Source organism: Equus asinus, chromosome 1, assembly GCF_041296235.1.
Source record: "Equus asinus isolate D_3611 breed Donkey chromosome 1, EquAss-T2T_v2, whole genome shotgun sequence".
NCBI classification, from domain to species: domain Eukaryota; kingdom Metazoa; phylum Chordata; class Mammalia; order Perissodactyla; family Equidae; genus Equus; species Equus asinus.
This window is the reverse complement of record NC_091790.1, coordinates 108,412,590-108,435,207: the sequence shown is the minus strand read 5'-3', so window position 1 is coordinate 108,435,207 and position 22,618 is coordinate 108,412,590. Positions and strand designations below refer to the sequence as shown.

At 37.5% G+C, this 22,618-nt stretch overlaps 1 protein-coding gene and 1 non-coding gene across 2 annotated transcripts in view; both read left to right on the top strand.

Annotated features, from left to right (window-relative positions):
* Window positions 1-81: 81 nt before the first annotated feature.
* The window catches only part of LOC106825217 (B cell receptor associated protein 29), a 38,425-nt gene continuing 15,888 nt past the window's right edge, over window positions 82-22,618 (top strand). The window contains exons 1-6 of the mRNA XM_044770060.2: window positions 82-271; window positions 582-687; window positions 3,737-3,837; window positions 8,862-9,012; window positions 10,109-10,244; window positions 16,946-17,054. Of these exons, the coding sequence (XP_044625995.1) occupies window positions 596-687; window positions 3,737-3,837; window positions 8,862-9,012; window positions 10,109-10,244; window positions 16,946-17,054 (589 nt within the window). The 5' untranslated portion in view covers window positions 82-271; window positions 582-595. The remainder of the gene's footprint in view (window positions 272-581; window positions 688-3,736; window positions 3,838-8,861; window positions 9,013-10,108; window positions 10,245-16,945; window positions 17,055-22,618) is intronic.
* Window positions 20,023-20,153, top strand: LOC123288410 (small nucleolar RNA U109). The gene has a single exon (XR_006532095.1). It is a non-coding gene; the product is annotated as a small nucleolar RNA U109 (small nucleolar RNA).

Below are 22,618 nucleotides of genomic sequence, written 5' to 3'. Positions count from 1 at the left end.
CCCCCACCGGCGCCCTCCCTTCTCCCCGGCCACGCCCCCGCCCCGGCCTCAGGCTGTTAGGCATGCGCAGTCGCCCGGCCCCGTGGGGCCCCGCCCACCGCCGTCCCCCTGCGGTTCCGCGCCTCTCGCGCCCGCGCAGCCCTGCTCCGGGGGTGTGGGCGGGGCCGCAGCCGCCGGAGGGCGCTGCCCGCTCCGCCTACTCCCGTCTCCGCGAGTTGTGACGCGGGGGCGCCGGGCCGGAGCAGCGCGTGGAGCCGCGAGCCGCGGCCGGGTAAGGCCCCTGGGGTCGCGGCCGGGGGCGCGCGGCCCTCCGCCGTTGGGGCTCGGGGCTCCGGAGCGGCGTTCGCGGGGCGGGGCCCTGAGGCGCGGGCGTTGGGGAGGGCGACGTTAGGCGGCGGTCGCCGGAGCTGGCCGGCCCGCTCGCCCTGGGTGCCGCAGGCCGCCGCGGAGGAGGCTCCGGGCGCCGGCCCCGGCCCTGCCCGCACTGCCGGCCGCCGCGGGTTGAGGTGGGGCGCCCCGGCCCGCGCCGCCCGGGGTGTGCGACAGGCGACGGCGGACTCAAGCAGGCTTTCTCTGTTTAGGTGCGAAGAGCGACATGACGCTCCAGTGGGTGGCAGTTGCAACCTTTCTGTACGCTGAAATAGGACTCATTCTCATCTTCTGTCTGCCTTTCATTCCTCCCCAGAGGTAGGAAACCTCCAGCGCGTTACCGTGGTAAATAGAGGCCTGGCTCCTGTCCGCTGCTTGGTGTGATAAGGAAAAAGTTCCTTAAGATTCAGAAGTTCTGAGTGCTGATGCGTAAACGGGGCTCTTTAAAAATAAACTCACCATTGCACAAATTAGGTGGTATATAATGACGGTATTAAAAGGTATAAGACTTTTTATGATATGTACAAATGAGTTAACTCTTTTCCCCTCTCTTCTAAAAGCAGAAGGGCCTGGTCCCTTCCGTTCTGTTGATTACAGATATAATAAAGCGATGGTTATACTTTTAACACCTGTCTTGTCCATCAGGTTGTACTCTTGTTTTATTGCCCTGGGCTGGAACAGTGAACTAAATAGAGATGAATGACAGATTATGTTTCCAGCACAGCATGGGCGCTGAAATGTTTCACTGCGGCAGGGGAATGACAGTTGTGAAACTTAAGCCAATAAGTGATTCTTAGTTTTGGCCTTATGTAACCAAGAAGTAGTTTCCTTAATGCTTCATAGCAATTTTACTACTCCCCCCTCCCCTATATATTAGAGGTGCTGAATATGAAAAGCGTCAGAACCATACATCAGCATTAGTTCCTTGGTAAATCACCTTCGGAGGTCTTTAAGTACTGAGAATTTTAATTGAAGCACTGGGTCACTTTACCTTTGTAATAATGCCCTTATTAGGAATGCAGTTTTAGATCCAAAAACTTGATAGTATGAATGGTGAAATACACGTGTAATGAAAATGTTGTAAGACGTTTGCTCAGGCTCATGGCGAAAGCTTTCGTTAAGTGAGATGGCAGAGATAACCCACTGAAGTTTAGGAACGTCCCAGGACTGGAAGAGACGTAGGAAAGTTTTTCCCTTGGCTCAGGATCCAGCTAGTCTTGCACAACCCTTCACTTGCTTCTTATTTACCTAGATTTCTTCCCGCTTCTGTCCTTTTCTATCAGCTGTACCATCACTTTTTTCTTCCTTACTAAAGAAAAACATTGAATCATACTGTAGGAAGGAGCCTTAGAGATGATTTCATCCAGACTGCTCATTCTGTAGATCTTATACTGAGACCCAAAGAGGAAAAGTGGCCTGACTAGCTGGTCTATGGCAGATTCCAGACAAGATTCTGGCTTTTAGTGTAGCCCTCTTTCTGCTCTCTCACCTTCCTCCTCATCCTGTTAATTTTGTTTCAAATCCTCAGTAACACCTGATTTGCTTTTTTGGTAATACTTGCAACAATAACATCCTATATTCAAGAGAAAGATATTATTTATAAACATTGGATTTATAAATAAGGCTTCAGAATTTGCAAAAAAAAGTTTTTTCCTCTGTTGATCTTTGCTGCATCAAAATGATCCATTATGGATTTTTTTCTTCCGGCCAAATGTAATTTTTTTCCTTTCCTGATCGAGTAGCTGTTTGATAGATGTGTGTATATGTACACACATTGTATAAATGTACCCTCATGTACAAATATGCATAAGAAAATATATATATACACGCAAATTACAGTATGTCATTACTCTGTGGATCCATGTCCTTTTATCGTTTATATGCATATCCCCATAATCTTCAAAAAGAAGGTTTCAGTCTTCATTTAATTTGTCTCTCTATTCTTTTCTCACATAACCCACTTGTTGAAGACACATGCTCTGGGTCAGCATGCCTGGGTTTATATTCTACCTCTACATGTTACTGTGTGACCTTGGGCAAGTTATTTACCATCTCTGGCCAGTTTCCCCACCAGTAAAATGGAAGTTAATACTAATATCTACCTCATATGGAGGTTGTGGTGATTAAATGAGCTAAAACATGTTAAAGTGCTTAGAACTGTGGTTTAGTCAGGACTCAATATATATTAGCTGTTATTAGCTCTTGCTTGAATTGCATCTTCTTATAAACTGCTAGTTGCTAGGGGTCTCTTTTGTGTTCCCTTTCATACTGGCCCTTGATGATATGTGAATTCACATTTGGGCCTAGATCAAGGTATTGCCGCTCTGTTCTCTTTCTACAAATATAAAAGTTTTGTAATGTAAAATTTGAAGACCGTCCTTGGGATTGGAAGCACAGAGGCAGGAGGAACTGCTTCATCTATGTCAATCTCCCGCTCCCCGCCAACTTCAAGTTGTGACTTGAAGTTATTTTCAAAACTTATTAGTCAATACTCAGTCATAATCGTAAAATAAAACTTAAGTTGTAAGCGCTTGATGTGTGTTTAAATGTTTATTACCTTTGTATGTCTCCTTTAGACTCAGTTAATGTGTTATTCAGTTAAAATGTCTGTGTTCAAAGTTTGTTACCTTTCCAATTGTGTGATGGATTACTTTGTCACTCTTTACCGTTTATAATTCCTGCTTTCTTACCTCTGTGTCTTTGCTTATACTACTCAATCCATCTAGACTATTTATTTCCTCTTTTCATTTCCTCAGTGTCCAAATCTTGATATGGGTGGTAATTACATGTGTATATATATATGTAAAAATTCCTCAAGTTATTTCTTTAAGATTTTTGTACTTTACTGTATACATGTAATACCTCAATGCTTTTTTTAATTCCCTCCTGGTGAAGGTAGAGAAACTCTTTTACTTGGAGTAGATGTTAAAAGTGTACTGTATGAAAATAAATAGTGCAGAATTTGGACCCCCTACTCTTGAAATTTTGCTGATGGTTAGACCAATAGGTCTTTGGTTCTGAGTTATTACTCCGATTAGAGAAAAGATATAAAGTGATAGCTTCTTTCAGCAGTATGACATTTTACTGTAAGATTTCCTTTTTAAGGTTTTGATCATGTATATTTAAAAGTTATTTTCACTTCAGAATATTTAAGCCACCAGTCAGAAGATAAACAAGTGTCAGTTTATTATTAAATTTGAAAAGGTTGTTCTTTATTTCATGAGACATTCTTATGTGACATAAAAAATTAAATTTCTGTAATTCTTTTCATTTACTACAGTTACCAAAATGTTACTTCAGTATTTATAAAGTATTTCAAAACCTTCTTTTGATTTTTTTTACCTAATTTAATTGTATCACTTTACAGATGGCAGAAGATTTTTTCATTTAATGTGTGGGGTAAAATTGCAACTTTCTGGAACAAGGCTTTCCTTACTATTATAGTCCTATTAATTGTTCTGTTTCTAGGTAAGTACTAGATTCCTCCTTTGAATAAATGTAACTCTAGTTTTCTTTTTAATTAACAAATTCATTAGTTTTTGATTAACTTGATGTTGCTATTGGTTCCACAGTTGACTTTATATAGTATATTGTCAGTATATAGAGTAGATAGTGATATATTGATACACGGTTGATGCATATTACTATTCTGTATGCACAAGCATAAAATTCAGCTGAGTGCAGTGAGTGTTAACCTCTTTTAAGTTGCTTTAAGATTTAAATGCAGCAATGCATAGCCCGCTTTTCAGAGGTACCAGTTGTACGATCCTTTGTTACTGGGGTGTCCTTGGCACCCAGAGATCTTAGCTGTTAGGGGGACAAATAGAGGAATAGAATCGTTAGGCCCTCAAAGGAAGTCCCATATAGAGAGTGTGAATCTTGTTTGGATCCTGGCTAAAAAATTACAACACAGACATTGGGGCAAAAATTTGAATATGGAGTGGTTGTTAGGTAATACTAGGGAATTTTTGTTAACTTTAGTGATGATAACAGCATTGTTATTATAGAGCAGAGGCCAGCAGCCTACAGCCTGATGGCCAAATGCTTATTTTTGTAAATAAAGTTTTATCGGAACATAACTACACCCATTTGTTTACATATTGTCTATGTCTGTTTCCATGGACAACTATAGAGTAGAGTAGTTAGGACAGAGACCATATGGCCTGAAACATTTACTGTTTGCCCCTTTCAGAAAAAGTTTACCAACACCTGTTATATAGTAATATGTCTTAGGAGATGCATGCTGAAATATTTAGTAATAAAATGTCATGATGTTTTCAACTTACTTTCTAATGGTTAAGAAAAAAAGACAGATAAAGCAAATATGGCAAACTGTTAACAATTGTTAAATTTAGGTGGTGGAAATATAGGTGTTCATTGTACTAGTTTTTTAGCATGTTTGAACTTTTCACGATAGCAGGTATCTTTGAAATTAGAAGAAGAATTTCCTGTCAAACCAGAAATTCCGTGAGTCTTAATAATTACATTTTTTTTAGAAGAAATCACTGAGCTCAGAGTGATTAAGTGATTTGTTTAAGATCATCCAGCTATTTCTTGGCATTTCAGGTTTTGATAGACATTACAGAGGATGTCTTCCCTCAGAGCTGTGTTGTGGGTTAAGTAGGTTTTACAGGGGCCATCTTGGAACCATCACCACCATGTACACCACTGTTTTGTGAGAAAATGTTTCCAACTTTCCACACCACAAGCCTCTGATGTGGAATCCTCTTTGTAAAACTGGGAACAGCTGGTGTGAGAGGGTATAAGTGGGTAAATGTATCATGAGGTGAATAGGTTTGTGCCTCATCTAAAAATGTATTTGCCTCATGGTATGTTATTGTTAGTGTTATCAATTGAATCTCCAGCCGTATAAGAAATAACACTAAACAAGTAAAGAACAATAAGGAAAACAGGTCCCAACTCTGCCAGCAGCTAATTAAGTGACCTCTGGAATGGCACTTCCTCTCTCTGAGTTTGGTTTATCCTTTTGCAAAATAGAGAAGGAAGTAATTTTTGCTGCTCCTACTAACTCTAGAAGAGTGTTGTAATCTTCTAACTCTAAAATTATCACAAGAATTTTTACTGAAACTGCCACATACCCACAGAAGGAAAGAGAACTGTAGTCAAGCTTTTTTTGGTGACCAAGAAAGGGGAATTTATAATAGAATATGTTGTTTCAGAGCAACCTAAGGAAACCCATTTCGAGGGAGGGACTAGTCCTAGGAACAGAAGGGTCCTTTTCATGTCCCTTTCTTATCTTGCATTTCTCCCCGGGTGTACTTCATTCTTCCATACCTCTTTGAACTCTGGTGCTCTATTCCCAAGGCAGAAAATGGACACCACACAGCTGCCAAGTGTTATCACTCCAGCCATATGCAAGGATTAATTAGCCATTTCTGAATTCCAATTCCAATTCTAAGGAAAAAAATCAGACCAGCCAACACCAGGTGTGGTAAGCTGCGACCAGGGATTGGGGTCACAAAGCGGAATGATGACTGCTGGCAGGAGCCTACATCTGTGGGCGAAGTGGGTAATAAATTACCAGAGAAGAGGGACACGAGGGATGGTTACTGCAGGAGCTTTAACCATGGATGCTAAAGGCAGGGAGATGGGAACTTACCCTCTAAGCCTCAGTGTTTCCGTCTCAGTCTCAGGAGAGAGTACTAACACCTACTTCCCTGAGGTGTTTGAAGACTTAAATGCAGTCATGTATGTAAAGCACATGGGCTAGTGTTCTTGTCCACTAGGATGACAGTGGTATAGGTAATGCAAAACTGTGCATGTTTTGTGGGTGGAAATAGGCAGAAAGGATGTAGGAAAGCTAGAAATGCATTTAGTACCAGCAGAAATGCATCCCAGGAATTTGAAAGTTTCCGCAAGTGATCTAAAAAAAGACGCTCTCCCCATGGTTTATAGAAAACCAACTATACGTCACACCCTCTCCTTGTTGTTGCCCCAATTCCTCTTTCAGACATGGTCTGCTTGGTATTATACAGACAATTCGTCCCACAGGTGGGTTTGTGTAATCATTTATGTTTATAAACCTCTTTGATGTTATTGGTTAATCTTCAGTGTTTCTACATAATGGACTCAGGAGTAATTGCCAAGGAAGCTGAATCACAAGCGTAACCCTTCATAGTACTATTTAGTTTCTCTGGCTTGCTCAAAATAACTCATAAATACTATTTTGTTTCTTTTTTTCAGTTGTTTTTAGTGGTTGGCATACTCTTACTATATTATTAAGAATCTGAGAAATGACAAAGGAGAAATAGCTATTAAAACCAAGGAAATTTTTCTGTGTGTGAGGAAGATTGGCCCTGAGCTAACATCTGTTGCCAATCAATCTTCCTCTTTTTGCTCGAGGAAGATTGTCCCTGAGCTAACGTCTGTGCGAATCGTCCTCTGTTTTATGTGGGACACCACCACAGAATGGTAGGTCTGCGCCCAGGATCCGAACCTAGGAACCCCGGGCCACTGAAGCAGAGCACGCAACTTAGCCACTATGCCACCAGGCCAGGCCCAAAACCAAGGAAATTTTTTAAAAATAATTTAAGAGACTACTTTATATACCTCTATGCAAATAAATTTGAAAACCTAGATAAAATGAGTAATTTTGTAGAGAAATGTAATTTACCCAAATAAACCCCAAGAGATATAAAAACCTTAAACAGTTTCCATAGAAGAAATATAGAAAGTTATCAACAATCTTCCCCTCCTTCAGAAAAGCATAAAACCAGAAAATTTTGCAAGAAATTCTCCCACTTTCAAAGAAACAGGTATTACCAATGTTACCTAAACTGTTTCAAAATTTAAAGAAAGAAAACTTCAAATTTTATGAAACTAGAAAGAAGCGAACTCTAGAATTGGAAATAAACCAGAACAAATAAATCAATTATTATATGAGATTGGTAACATGCAACGCAGAGGAAGGAATTGCTGCAAGTAAGTCTTAAACGTAGGACTCCAACTCAACCTCCTTGGTGAGATATTTTCTATGAACAATGGGGATTGCGAAGAAATCTGAAACTTCACTTAGTTGCATTGTTAATCATTTTAAAACTATTTTCTGTATATTACTACAGCAAATGAATAAGTATGTTAATGGTATTAGAAACTAAGATTTTCAGTAATAGAAATGGCATACAAATATAAAGTCAAAAAATTAAGCAGCTTTTTTTTGGAATGATGGAGATGTCTTGGGACTAGATAGAGGTGATGGTTGTACAACATTGTGAATATACTAAATGCTACTGAATTGTTCGCTTTAAAATGGTTAATTTTATGTTATGTGAATTTTACTTGAATAAATTTTTTACAATAATAATTTTTTGAAAGACACAGGAGTTCTGGTCTTGGTAATGGCAAAATAGCTTGTATTAGATTAGCCCTCCTGTGATAACAGTTACGAACTCTGGACAAAATATGAAAAAGTATTTGAAGGCCTGGGATTTGAAGGATGGTGATAAAATGGAACCATCGTACACTGTTTGTGGGAATGGAAAGTGGTACAGGTGCTTTGGAAAAGTTTGGCAGTTCCTCAGAAAGTTAAACATAGTTGCCATAAGACCTGCAATTCCACACTTAGGTATATACAAAGAGAAATGAAAACATATGTCAGGGCAAAGAGTTGCACATGGGTGTTCATAGCAGCATTATTCATAATAGCCAAAGAGTACAAACAATCCAGATATCCATCAACTGATGAATGGATAAACCTAATGTGCTATTTCTGTACAATGAAGTATTTGGCCATAAAAAATAGTGAAGTACTGATAGATGCTACACGATAAATGAGCATTGAAAACCCTATGCTAAGTGAAGGAAGCCAGACGCAAAAGACCACATAGTATGTGATTCCACTTGTATAAAATGTCCAGAACAGGCAAATCCATGGAGACAGAAAGTAGATTGGTAGTTGCCAGGAGGTGGGGAAGGGAGGGATGGGTGTGGGGTTTCTTTTCGAGTAATGAAAATATTCCAGTATTAGGCCAGTGGAGGTAGAAGCAAGTTAGACTGCTGCTTTAGTGTAGCCATCAGCATTCTCAGGAAAGAGTTATTGCCATACAGGAAAGAGATTCCAGTTAGAAAATGAGCTCATTTTAACTACTATTTGACTTGATTTTGTTTTTTTAATGACTGCTTTATTGAGATATAATTTACATACCATAAAATTTATTCCTTTGAAGTTTATAATTCAGCGGCTTTCAGTATATTCACAAAGCGACTTTGGCAATACAATGATGATAAGTCCTAGATGAACAGTAGAAAACAAAAATGCTGTTACACTCAGTTTGCCACTAGCATCCATTTACAGAGCATCTGTTTTGAGCCTGGTACCCTCCCAGGTATTGGAGAGGAAAAGACAGAGACAGCCCCTGCCTAAAGGTCATTATTGAAAAGTTGGGTCAGTTATTCTAAAACTGCTTCCCATTTCAATAATAATTTTACATTCTTAAAAGCCAAAAGTAATGTTTTCTCATTTTCTCTAATAGATGCTGTGAGAGAAGTAAGGAAATATGCCTCTACTCCTGCCATTGAAAAAAACTCAGCCAGCAGACCTAGTGCCTATGAACACATACACATGAAACTTTTTAGGTCTCAAAGAAATCTTTACATTTCTGGCTTTTCATTATTTTTTTGGCTGTAAGTAAAAAAAAAATACAATTTAAAAACATGATTTATGTTTCTCTTTCTCATTTTTACTACTCATACTGTAGGGCTTTTTTCTGTACTGTACAGTATACTAACATCTTCATAAAAGAACTCATATACCCAAATAACAAACAATGGTTATGGCTTGTAGGTTTGATAGGTCCTTAAGGTCCTGCGTGATCTGGCACCTGTTCTCTCTGGAGCCTTGTCTCATGCTGTTCTCTGACATGTAAACCACATTCCACCACACTGACCTTCACTGTTCCTTCATTCGTTCTTGCAACAAATACTTACTAGTTCCTGTTGCATACCTAGTTTCCTCCAGGATCTTCACACCTGCTTTTCTTTCTGCCAGAACACTCTTCCCCTGACTAACTTCTACTCATCCTTCAGCCCTTTCCTCAGGGCAGCCTTCTGTGACCATCTCTCCCCCAAAGTAGGTAGGTCTCCTGTCATACCCTGCCATAGAATGTGTACATACTTTTCTTTCAAGCATCTCTCATGGTTGTAATTAAATACCGTTTGCTCTTGGCTCCCCAACTAGAACCTGATCTCCTTAAGAGCAGGGACTTGTCTCATTTCCTGCTGTGTCCCCAGCGCCCAGCACAGTGTTTAACGCTTAGCAGTTCCTGAGGAAATGTCTGGCAGATGAATAGTTGAAAACAATGGCAGTTACCCATAAACACATGTGAATGGCCAACCTCACACAGTGCTCTTTAAATAGCACACTTTGAACTGGACCAAAAAAAGACTGCTCTTACTGGCCCTGCCACACTGTCTGAAATTCTGTTTCTGCTCCTCCTGGCTGAGGACTTCTACAAAGAAAATAATTAAATTAGGAAGTACCACTGAACCTGTATTCCAAATGCTAGTCTTCCACCGGAGATTCCCAAGGAATGAGGCACAGGCTTGTTTTGTCTGAAAGACTTGGATTTTTTAACAAAAGCACATGTCCTCCTTAAACATCACCTCCCTCCACCACACCCACACCTAAAGCAGAGTCATTTGACGATAGCTGTTGTAAAGTCACAGTTCCTGATGATTGGTCTACTTATGCATTGCTCTGAAATTTTTTTTTTTTTCTTAGAGTGTTGAGACGTCTGGTTACCCTTATTACTCAGCTGGCAAAAGAATTGTCAAACAAAGGAGTGCTTAAAAGTCAAGCAGAAAATACTAACGAGGCTGCCAGAAAATTCATGCAAGAGAATGAAAAACTAAAACGGGTATTTCAATTTTCTTTTTAAAAATTTGTGTAAATGTTGTTGGTGTTCCCAAGGGTTGGTATAGCAGTATTGTTCTAGAGAATGATTGTTTCAAATGTATTTTGTTTTTTAGATTTGTTTTCTCTCACAGTTTCCCTCCATAGTAGATTAGTGCCATTGGACCTATTTCCTGTGATTCAAGGAGAAAACAGTATTCTGGGAATATGAATTTTAACTCCTTCATTACTGTTAATTTTACTTGATAAGCTAAAGCAAGTCTTTATGAATCTCTCTGTTTCCATTTCCTTTTCTGTTAGATTATTTTTTTATGCCTGGATTTTGGCTTTTCTTTTAAATGATGGCTCTGTGAGAAGCAAAGGAAAGTAGTTGATGCTGGATTTATGACTGCATGTAATATTTAGAGTCTTTCATGTGGTGAGGCTGCTGCTAGTCCTCCGTGGGGAACACTATGCTGTGCTTAGCTGCCGGTCACGGAGAACGTGACTCCGGTGCTGATGTATTCCCCGCTAAAGAAAAAGAAGAACAAATGAAAGTGAAAGATACAGAATTACTTTGGGTATTTTGTTTTCCTTAAGTTTGAAATTCAGGAGTCAGATCTCATAGCTTGCGTGTTTTCAGCGCATATTAAACCCTATAAGTTTTGCGAATTCTGCTTCTTGGAAAAAAGAATCACTGGAACCATTCAGAAGTAAGACAAATTTTCTTGAAGAAAGCATTCCTAAAATAATGGAGTAAGATTATTTTCCTATTATAAATTAAAGAAATACAGTCAATTATATATTACGTAAGTTATATTTATATAAAAAGTATTGTGAGGCTGAGTAAGAATTAAAATCCTTATCCAAGTCTTAAAGCCCCGCCTGTTCTAGAAAGAACTATAAGCACCACTTTTCATCAATTCTAAATGAGTTAGCTATTACAGAGTACAATATAAAATTTTGTAAAACCTATTTAGTAAGGCAAAACTAACTGTAAAAAATTGTTTGATGCTGCAGTATCATGGTCACCTATTCAAAACCCATGTTACACTTCTTATGATGGCTCCCTTATTTGTACTACAACAAAAAGGTAAAGAAGGACCTTTTTTCGTAGAAACAGAATTCAGAAGTATTTCTTTGGGTAGATTTTAACCAGCATCTTTTGAGGAAACTTTTAGTGAATAGGCACCAGTTTATTTTTTTTTACTTAGTTTTGTTCTGTTTTGAGAAGGCGTTGATCCATAGACATTTTGTAGATTTTTCTTTGTAGTAAATATAAGGCTTGAAAATCAAGCTGTTGGTATTTCTATATTCAAAAGCAAGAAATAAATCATTTTTGCTTTTTCGGGATATTTCAGCAGCACAATCAGCCTCATTTTGTACCCTGATATTATTTGCTTCATTTTCCATCCTTTGATCTCATTTCACAATGGTAAAAACAAAAGCAAAACCCTCAAAGCATTGATTAATGAATGAGAGCTTTACACTTTACACTTTTCACTTTAAACTTTTCACTTTTGGGCTACACCCAAAAGTATGTAGCCTTATATTTGTAGACTTATCGTGTACCTATCTTGATTTAAAATTATGCTCGTTATCACAGCTAACGTCATGCCCAATGGTGAAAAACTGAAAGCTATCCTTGTAATAACTAGGACAAGAGAAGGATGCCCACTCTTGCCACTCTTATTCAACATAGTGTTGGAAGGCCTCCCAGAGCAGTTAGGCAAGAAAAAGAAATTAAAAGGATCCAAATTGGAAAGAAAGAAGTAAAACTGTCACTGTTTGCAGATGACATAATTTTATATTTCGAAAATCCTAAAGAATCCACCAAACAACTATTAGAAATAATTGACAAATACAGTAGAGTTGCAGGGTACAAAATCATCATACAACAATCTTTTGCATTTCTGTATACTATCAAAGAACCAGCAGAAAGAGAAATCAAGAATACAATTCCATTTACAATCACAACAAAAAAGAATAAAATACCTAAGAATAAATTTAACCAAGGAGGTAAAAGACCCATACACTGAAAACTAAAAACCATTCTTGAAAGAAATTGAAGAGGACATAAAGAAATGGAAAGATTTTCTGTGCTCCTGGATTAGAAGAATTAACATAGTTAAAATGTCCATCTTACCCAAAGAATTTACAGATTCAGTGCAATCTCAATCAGAATCCCAGTGATGTTTTTCACAGAAATAGAACAAAGAATTCTAAAATTTATATGGAACAATAAAAGACCCTAAATGGCCAAAGCAATCCTGAGAAAAAAGAACAAAGCTGGAGATATCATACTCCCTGATTTCAAAATATACTACAAAGTTACGGTAATCAAAGTAGCATGGTGCTGGCACAAAAACAGATACACAGATCAATGGAACAGAATAGAGAGCCCAGAAATAAACCCACACATCTATGGACAGCTAATTTTGGACAAAGGAGCCAAGAACATACAATGGAGAAAGGAAAATTCCTTCAATAAATGGTGTTGAGAAAACTGGACAGTCACAGGCAAAAGAATGAAAGTAGACCATTATCTTAGACCATACACAAAAATTAACTCAAAATAGATTAAAGACTTGAATGTAAGACCTGAAACCATAAAACTCCTAGAGGAAAACATAGGCAGTACACTCTTTGACATCGGTCTCAGCAGTATCTTTTTGAATATGTCTTCTCGGCCAAGGGAAACAAAATAAAAAAAATAAACAAGTGGGACTACATCAAACTAAAAAGCTTCTGCATAGCAAAGGAAAGCATCAACAAAAGGAAGAAACAACCTACCAATTGGGAGAAGATAGTTGCAAATCATATATCTGATAGGTGTTAATATCCAAAATATATAAAGAACTCGTACAACTCAACAACAACAAAAAAAACAACCTTATCAAAAAATGGGCAGATGATCTGAACAGACATTTTTCCAAAGAAGGTATACAGGTGGCCAACAGGCACATGAAAAGATGTTCAGCATCACTAATTATTAGGGAAATGCAAATCAGAACTACAATAAGGTATCACCCCATCCATACTGGTCAGAATGGCTATTACTAAAAAGACAAGAAATATAATAAGTGTTGGAGAGGATGTTGAGGAAAAGTAATTCTCGTACACTGCTGGTAGAATGTAAATTGGTGCAGTCACTATGGAAATGAGTGTGAAGATTCTTCAGAAAATTAAAAATAGAAATACCATATGATCCAACTATTCCACTTGTGGTTATTTGTCCAAAGAACACAAAAACACTAATTTGAAAAGATGTATGTACTCCTATGTTCATTGTAGCATTATTCACAACGGCCAAGACTTGGAAACAACCTAAGTGCCCATCAATGGATAAATGGATAAAGAAGATGTGGTATACATATGTATAAGTATATATACATATGCAAAAATGTATACATACATATACATATGTGTGTATAATATATTACATGTACATATATACATGTATATAATATATGTATATACATATGTTTACACATTGGAATACTACTCAGCCATAAAAAAAGACAAAATGTTGCCTTTTGTGACAACATGGATGGAACTTGAGGGTATTATGCTAAGTGAAATAAGTCAAACAGAGAAAGACAATTACCATATGACTTCACTCATATGTCGAAGATAAACAAACAAACAAAAAGAGATGGAGAACATATTGGTGGTTACCAGAGAGGAAGGAGGTGGGAGGAGGGCGAAAGGGGAAATGGAACACACATGTATGGTGACGGATGGCAACTAGACCTTGGTGGGAACACAATGTAGTCTATACAGGAGTTGAAATATAGTGATGTGCGCCTGATGTTTACATAATGTTATAAACCAATGTGAACCTTAAATAAATAAATGAAAGTATGCCCACCATGTTAGAGTAATGAGTTATAGCTATTAATAGAATATTGCTCTTTTCCTCTTATTCTTTAGTTGTTTTCCTCTTACTTTTCAGCTCTACGAAAATGGAAAGCATTTTCATTAAGTTTTGGTACTATTTTTCGGACATACACCATAATTAATGTACTTAAATTAGTCCTGTCCTTCAAAATAACACCTTCCTCAAAACATTTTTGGAACTTTGCTTTTGGAATTGTTTTCAGAACCAGTTACCCTTGCAAGGAAACATTTCATGAATACTGGTTCTTCAATCCCCCACAATTTCTCCATTTTTTGTTTTCCTCCCCTTTTCTTCCATGCTGTCCTGATTCCCTGCTTCCTGCGTATCTGTGACCCATTCGGTGGCCTTAGATCCTCAGAGGGTACCCAGAGATGCTGGGCTAAAGCCACTACAAAGTGGGCAGAAGTCTGTGAGCTGGACTTGAGTATTGTCAGTGCCCAGAGTGTACTAGTTGACCAATACAGGCCATCGGTCAGAGTGTCAGATGACTTCTGTTTCAAGATACTTCAGGTAGGTTTTGAAGTACTAACTAAGGAAGAATAAAACTGCTAAAATGCCTCTTCATTCTCTATCAGAGACACATTATTTAATGGAAAGTGCATTACCCTGAGATCTGAGAGACTTGGGTGCTAGTCCCAGCTCTGCCAATAGTTAGCACTGTGACCTGGGGCAAGTCACCTCCTATGCTCTGAGCCTCAAGGTTATAAATAATAGCTAACCCTGTGCCAGGTGTTGCTGCATACGCTTCACAGTAAAGTATTAACTCTTAATTCTCACAATAAACCCATGAGGTTGGTACTGTTATTATCTGCGTTTTATGGACGAGGAAATGGAAGCACAGAAATGTTAAGCGACTTGTACAAAATTATTAAGCTAAGAAGTGACAGCACTAAGATTGAAATTCAAGCAGTCTGACTCTAGAATCCAGTCTTAACCACGTTGTTTTGTGCCCTTCGCTCCTAAGCTAGTCTGTAAAATGGCTTGCAGGTGGTACCTAAGCCCCCTTTCTGTTCTGATATTCAGTTAATGAAATGAAATAATTATGACAGACCAATTAACTTTTAATTTGACTACTTTAAAATAACAACAGTGGTGGAGCTTTACTTCTGACTAGTTTTTTTTAAGCCACTTACCCGGGTGGGGTAAGGTGGGTGGGACAGTGAACATGTGCATCATTGTAGCAGGGGGCTGTTGAACTTCAGATTCCAGGGCTCTTGGTCTTTCTCCAGCGTCAAGTTACATACAATAAGTTTGGACGAGTTTACAGGTGCAGTAATGAAAGCTTATTTACAAGACCGACGCAAATCCACCTTTTCCAAGTCAATGGCATCATAATTCAAGCAGTCAGTGTAAACATTCCTGCAACTCAGTGGTTCTCTTCCGATTTGGGTAATCACTGGAAACTGTGAATTCAGTGAAGTAACAGCTGGGGTTGTTTTGAACTTGGAGTGGACAACAAATTGATAGAGATTCGAAGAAATTGTTTTCTTGTTTCTGCTCTTTAAAAAACTTTGTTTTTTAATTTTGAAGCTCTGAGACTCCTTTAGTTTTAGTATGTACTTCAGTCCTCTATCTCCTAAAACAATTTCTTAGGATTATATAATATATTCATTAGTACTTTAATTCCTCCTCCTGAGCTGCCTAAGCTCTGTTGTAACACAATGGTACTGTATTTGATTTTGTGCTACGGTTTTTATGCTCCTGTCTCATGCTTTCCACTAGATCGAAGTTACCTAAGAGCAGAGACCATGTTTCTCTTGCATTTTTACCCCCTTTAGCACCCAGCATTATAAAATATTTGCATGTAGTCAATGCTCAGTAAAACTCTGACTTTTGTTTGTTGAATATACCAAATTACATTAGAAAAGGAGTCACCCTGCAGTAGAAATTCATTTCTATGTCAGTCTGTTTCAAATTGTCCTGAGTTCCCTTTTTACCTGACTTTGGAAGCTGTCATTATCAACTTGCTTCTACTTGACTTAGTCAAATACCAGTGTGTACATATTTTACTTTTCAAACATTAATCCAACTTGCTTTTCTTGGTAACTTAAATTCCTTAAAATTTCTTCAAGAAAAGTTAGCTTCTTAATCTATGAACAGTGATAGTTTCTATCCAGACATACAGATTGTGAAATTTTTACTCTATGCTATTTTTGCTTTAGTCAAGTATTTTACTATTCAGGTTTTAATTTTTCTTGCCTAGAAAAGATAAGCTACAAACATAAACATTTTAAAATCCGGAATAGATTTTAAAATATGAAGAGCACTGTAAAAGATTAACTGAATAAAAGTAATTTGGAGACTATTCAATGAAAATTAGGTAGAATTTTGCAAGCATAGAGATGACCCTGTCGTTTTCCCTTCCCCGTCTTCACCCTGACAGTGTTATCTTCTTCTCTTACAAATTCATCTGTATAAAAAGAGTCTAAGTACACAGCTCTGCAACTGGAACATAATGGTTTTCAGTTGATACCATCCTTAGAACTGTTTCTTTCCTTAGGTTTATATCACACACTTAATCAAGGAAAAGACCTTCGCTTATTTACCTAAATACTTTTGAAAATATAATGTTAATCATAGTAGCAGAAACTCTTATTTTCATTTCAGAGATTTCAACCGTAAAATAAAAAATCTTTGTTGTGTGGTTTGCCAATTATCAAGTTTTTGTTAGCAAAAGTACATTGTAGAAAATTATAAAATACTGAAAAAGGCAAAGAATAAAATAAAGATGAATAATTTTAAGTATATTATCCAGCCCATTTCCGAAGAATCTCTGGCTAATGCAATCTAAGCTTGCTTCTTTCTGTAACTCTCTTTTCCGATAGGTCTTGAAAAGGTATGGCAAGGAAGAGGAACACATTTTGGAAGCAGAAAATAAAAAACTACTAGAAGACCAGGAAAAACTGAAAACTGAACTGAAGAAGACTTCAGATGGTAACTGTGTGCGCGTGCAGAAGAGACAGAGCGTGATAGTTTATGCCATGACGCTTCACTGGTGTTCCTAAAACAAAGCTAATGGCTGAATGTGCTTGTGGCTAAAATACCAAGAGTGACCTATTTATAAATTCCTGCTCAAATATGAAGATAAAACATTGTTTCAGCAAAAGGAAACATGCTCTGTTATACAGAAAAACATGTAGGTGTTTCAGATCTGTGTTGTAAATACAGATGTTCCTGCCTTAGCAAAAGAGCTGTGTTCCTGAAAAGTTGCTGGTAAACATGTTTTTGGAAAATGAATCATATTTTTCCATCATAGTACATTGCTTTTTTGAAAGAAGTAATCGCAGGAGGACAGTTTTGGTTACAAGCAAATATGTTGCATATGTCAAGCCCTAATATTTCCCACTTGTCAGATATAAGGAAACCTTTGTTCCTTGAAAGAGATGGCTGGGAATGCAGTAAGCGGCAATCCGGGATGTCAGCTGAGAGTGTAAATGGCTCACTCCAAAACACACTGTAATGAGGACTGTGGTAGGGCATCCTAACTCTGTTTCCCTGAAGGCAGCTATTTCTTCTACATTTTTTGTTTTTTGAAAAATAGTTCTGATAGTATTTTCTTCTTAAGCAAAGAACAAATTATTATTGCCTGTAGCCACGTAGCACAGAAGAGTAGATACTCCAAGTCCAGTGTCATCCCAGGAAACTGAGTCCAAGTCAGATACTCATTGATGTTGTCCAGCCCTGGAGAACCTCTCAGCCAGTCAGACTTAAGAAAATGAGCAGTGCTTACAACTCCAGTTTCAAATCTCTTCCACTACTCTATGTTAGAGGTAAATAGGAGAATGTTCCATAACTGAATCAAGGACCTACTATGCCATTTGTAAGTTTAGGTTTTTTTAAATAGACCTTGGTATACTGAAGTTCTCTGTGCTGTAATTTGCTAGTATTGATTATCTATTTACATTGTTTGGATAGAGTTTACTTCATCAAGACGTATTTGAATTTGAGATGGAAAGCCTGAAGATGAAAGCTAATTCTGTAAAAGTAAAAAGGCAAAAATCCATAGGATATTTCATGTGATATAAAGTTTTTTAGTCACTTTCCTGCTTCTTATTTAAAGTGAAAAAAAGAAAATCATCTAGAGGCAGTAAGTTAAAGCATGTTACTGCTGTAGATAAGATGGTATTTTATGTGGTTGGTATCATATAGCCCAAAATTCAAAATCTTGTCATAGTTGGTCCTGTTGGCTCTTCAGCAATTCCAGAAGACTTGGAACGTGATCAAGTTATAACATTTGTATGAAAATAAATTTAGTAACCACCTACCCTCTACATTAGACATTTTAGGAGAGAAACTGTTCTTTTTTTACCCAAAACAAAATATTGCTGCTAATCCTTCTGAAGAATGCAAGGGACTATTTTCAAAATATCTTTAATTAGCAAAAAAAAGTTGTTTGAAAATCTTGTTTTGTTTTTTCCTATCTGCCAAGGATCCGTTTTCTTATCTTGAAAGCAGGGTGGTACAAAAATAACAGAAAAACAAGAATAGGTTGTATGGTACGCCCCATCTCTCTTTGCCCTGAGCGGCTTAGTTTCTTCTTTGTTTGCCTTTCAAAAATTCCAACTCAACGATGTTTTGAACTTTAACTTCAGAAACATCTGAAATGTAACTCTAACTCAATATTATTTTAGAGTAATAATAAAGAAACAATCTTTCTTCAACAGACAATTCAGATATTTGGAGAACATGAACTCTGATAATATGGGCATTGTGTTTATAATCTGATAACAAGAGATGCTAGCTTCTGTGTTTGAAGTGTAGACTGCAGAGCTGCTTTCAAAGTGAATCGGTGTTGCCCTAAAAGCAGATTTTACCTGTTTGAGTTGGTTCTGTTTGGTTCCTGCAAGGCGTGTAGTATTTTATGAACACATTTTATTTACCCAAAGTTACTGTTTTAGATAACATTATCAATGACCTTGAGAAGATTGACATTCCATTTCTAAAGGAGATATATCCTTGGCTATTTCTCTTGCCCTATCTCAGTCAAATTCATTAAGGCAAGAACTAAGAAATTCCGTAAGTTAATAGTACAAGATTTGGATGAATTCAGCAGGACAATCCTTTGTACATAGTACCATTCAAAAATATCCACTGATTTCTAAAAATGGACAGTGTTAAGGCTGACAGTGCTTAATAATTGTTTCAGAAAGTTCTTTTATATTTGAAAATTGAGTAGAAAAACAATGTGGTTTATTTTTTAATAGAGGTGAAATAGAGTCTTTTCCATGTGAATTATCTTACCCTGGGTGTTTCTTTAATCTAACTGAAACATTTTCTCCAAAGTATATTAGTGGAAATAGAGCATAAATACAAATGTTTATTTAAGCTAGTTAGCCCCAAATTGGAAAAGTGACATTCTGAAGGCAGGTTTTAAGAACATTCTATCCGGAGTGCCAGGCTCTCCATCCATTTTTAACTACCAGCTTGGATTTTACCAGAGTTAGTAAATTTCCTGTGCTTCAGTGCAGTAAGGTGACCCTGGTGATCCAAAGGATTGTGCATGTCCCAGAGCACCTAATGTACGCCCAGCACTAGCTTAGTCAGGTGTGAGGACCTGATCTGTCATTTGAATGACCTGTTTAACAATACTAACTCTGATATCCCAGTGTGTGGAATAATTGGGAAAGGGCCCTGCCGTGAAAAATGAGAACTTAAGCTCTGAAGAATTTACAAAGCTCACAAGCTCTCATAATAAAAATAGACCTTGTATGTGGTAGAAAACCTTCTGATGTCCAAGGAGATTGGCTTCCAAGGACTCTTCCAGGATAGCTACTTGTATTTATTCTTAGAAATAAATACCTTCTCAATGTTTATTCTTATAGCAAGAAGAAGTATGTACCATTCAGTCATTGCATGCATCCAGACAGTGGTAAAAGTAGATATGATTTTAAAAGTGATTGAGTTGCATGTAGAAATGTCTCCTCTTCATTCATGTAGGAGCAGGGATATTCCGTAACATGCCACATTAAAAGAGTTTTCAGGGCTCCCAATCTTGTAGTAAAGGTTGAGTAGTAGTATATTTCTCTTGCATAAAGGGAAAGGAAAAAGAAGAAAGGACAAGAAAGTGATTGAGGCAAATTCCTTGACCCTCCCTTTATTCTTTCTTCCTTCCTTCCTTTTTCTCTCTTTCATCAACAGTTTTTTAAAGAACTTTTCAAATAATTTATTCATTGCCAGATCATTTAACATGGAGCATAATTAAAACTGTCCTTAACAAGCATACCTATCAAGGATAAAGCAAATTTTACATGTTACCTAAACAAAGTGTGTACATACAGAACAGAAACTGAGTGTAAAGACCCATTCTGTGGGCCTCTGTTATGGGCTCCATATAACAGAGACCGTAGATTTGGACCTGGAAATAGAACTTTCTAGTACTATTTAACCTTCTAGTTGATAATTCAACTCTCTTCTTGGGTAAATGCTGCCGTATCACTGTGACTTACCTTGAAAAGAACTAACATTTCCTTTTACAGACCATCTTCACTGCCCTTGAAGATGTTAGAGTAAAAAAAAATGTCATCATCCTCTGATGCCAGTAATAAGCAAGTCAACTAACATAGGGACCAGGGAGTGAAAATGTTTGAAGTGCTTTTCAAGAGAAATTGAAGGTCAAAACAGGAGAAAAAATAACATGGGAATTACTATTTTATATACCAGTAACCCTAAACTCCTGCCTCTTGAGTTTTAAATAAGAATAAAATATACACTTTTTGTACAAATTTAAAACCGTGGGGTTTCCAGTTCTTTACAGAGGAACTATTTGAGCCATCTCCCTGTCTAAAAATCAGTTCTCAAAGTCCAACCTAAGCATGTTTTACAGCTGTAAGTTCTTGTGGGCATGAACTCAACTATCTTTAACTTGCAGTTATAGCAAAGCCAACATCTTATTTTAAAATTGTTAATGCTTTTAAAAATTTAGTAGTTCTGGTCATATTGTATTTTTTGCTTTATTTCTTCTTAGTGAGTTTTTATGATTTGAAAAAGAAAAAACATGTTTTTCCCTCCTCTGTTTACATATCTGGAAGTTTTCACTTCTTTGACAGCTCCTTCTCTTCTTTCCTTAACTGAAGGAAAGTCCATATTAAAAAAGAATAGTATAGTTTATTTGATGGATGTGGCAATAGACTTTATGTAATTAATAGTATTTTAATTATTTAAAGCAAATAAAATATGTGACCCATCCTTTTAGTAAGGTTTTAGCTCTTAGGTCTTTTTTCTAAATAAAGAATGTATTACCATTTATTAGTTTATGTAATCTTCACAGGCTATTGTTGATTGTTATTGTCAAACCAGAAAAAGGGGCTTCCTTGCTGTGGGGCTGCTTTCCTGGTCCTAATCTGTAATGGTGGTGTTTTATCCTGTTTGGTTCCCTCTTTTGTTCCCAGTTAGTTGTGATGTTTCCTTTCCTGTGAGCTTCTTATCTCTTCCCATGACCTGTATGTGTAAAATAAACTGTGTCATTCAGTGACCACGAGGAATAGCTATAGGGAAGATAGTAACTTACGACAGAAATTCAAGAACACCTTATGATATCATTGACAATACCAGCAAGCATGACTGATGCTACCCTGAGGAAAGCTTTTATAATCTCTACAGAGGGGCATTAAAGCAAGAGAAAACAGCCTCTTTCCCGAAGAGCTTCTAGTCCAGATGGGTGAATCCAACATATATGTGTAGAGTGACTGCAATTCATTTCCTCCTCTTCTGAGACCTGAGTTAGTCTACCAACAAACAGGGAGTGCAGGGTGCAAAATGGATACTGAATAAAGGAATACACCAGATGATAAACATGTAATCAAGCACAGTTCTCTAAATATGGTGATGGACATACAGAGTGGCAGAAAATGAGTGAAATGACGTTACTGGTGTGGGAAGAGCAAGGCATATAGCAGACTGCTCTATCAGAAGTTGATGAGGATGTGACACCCTAGGGTGCAATCAGAGATAATGCTGTAAAGTTGAGAGGTCAGTTGATGGAGCTCTTAAGTGATTAAGGGGATGATTAATTAGATGCTTTGGTGTTCTTCACTGCTGTCTTATTTCCTACCTAGATACAGTGATCACCAAAGGCCTTCCTAGTAAGTACTTTTATAGCGAGTTTTTCAGCTTGTGTCAGGTTTGTGTTTACTGCCAAGTCAGGTACAGGAGCTAAGCTGAACAACTCTAAAACTCTAAAACTTTGCAGGGGAGGAGAAATGATTTGGGGAGGGAAATCAGCATGTTCTTTTCGTTGTAAATATTATATCAGGAAAATAAAAAATGAGACTAGATCTCTAGAGCTCTTTCCAGCTCTGAGAGCATTTGCTTATGGGATTTTAACACAAGGAAGTCACTATAATGCTTAAAGAGTACCGAATTTTTTGTTTCTTTTTTATTTTGGTCAAAGTGTTAAATATGCATGATTTTAAAAGTCAAATAGTACTACAAGGCTTGTAATGAAAAACAGCAGTGCCCTGAGGCCTATTCTCAGAAGCAGCTACATTCAACTAATTTAG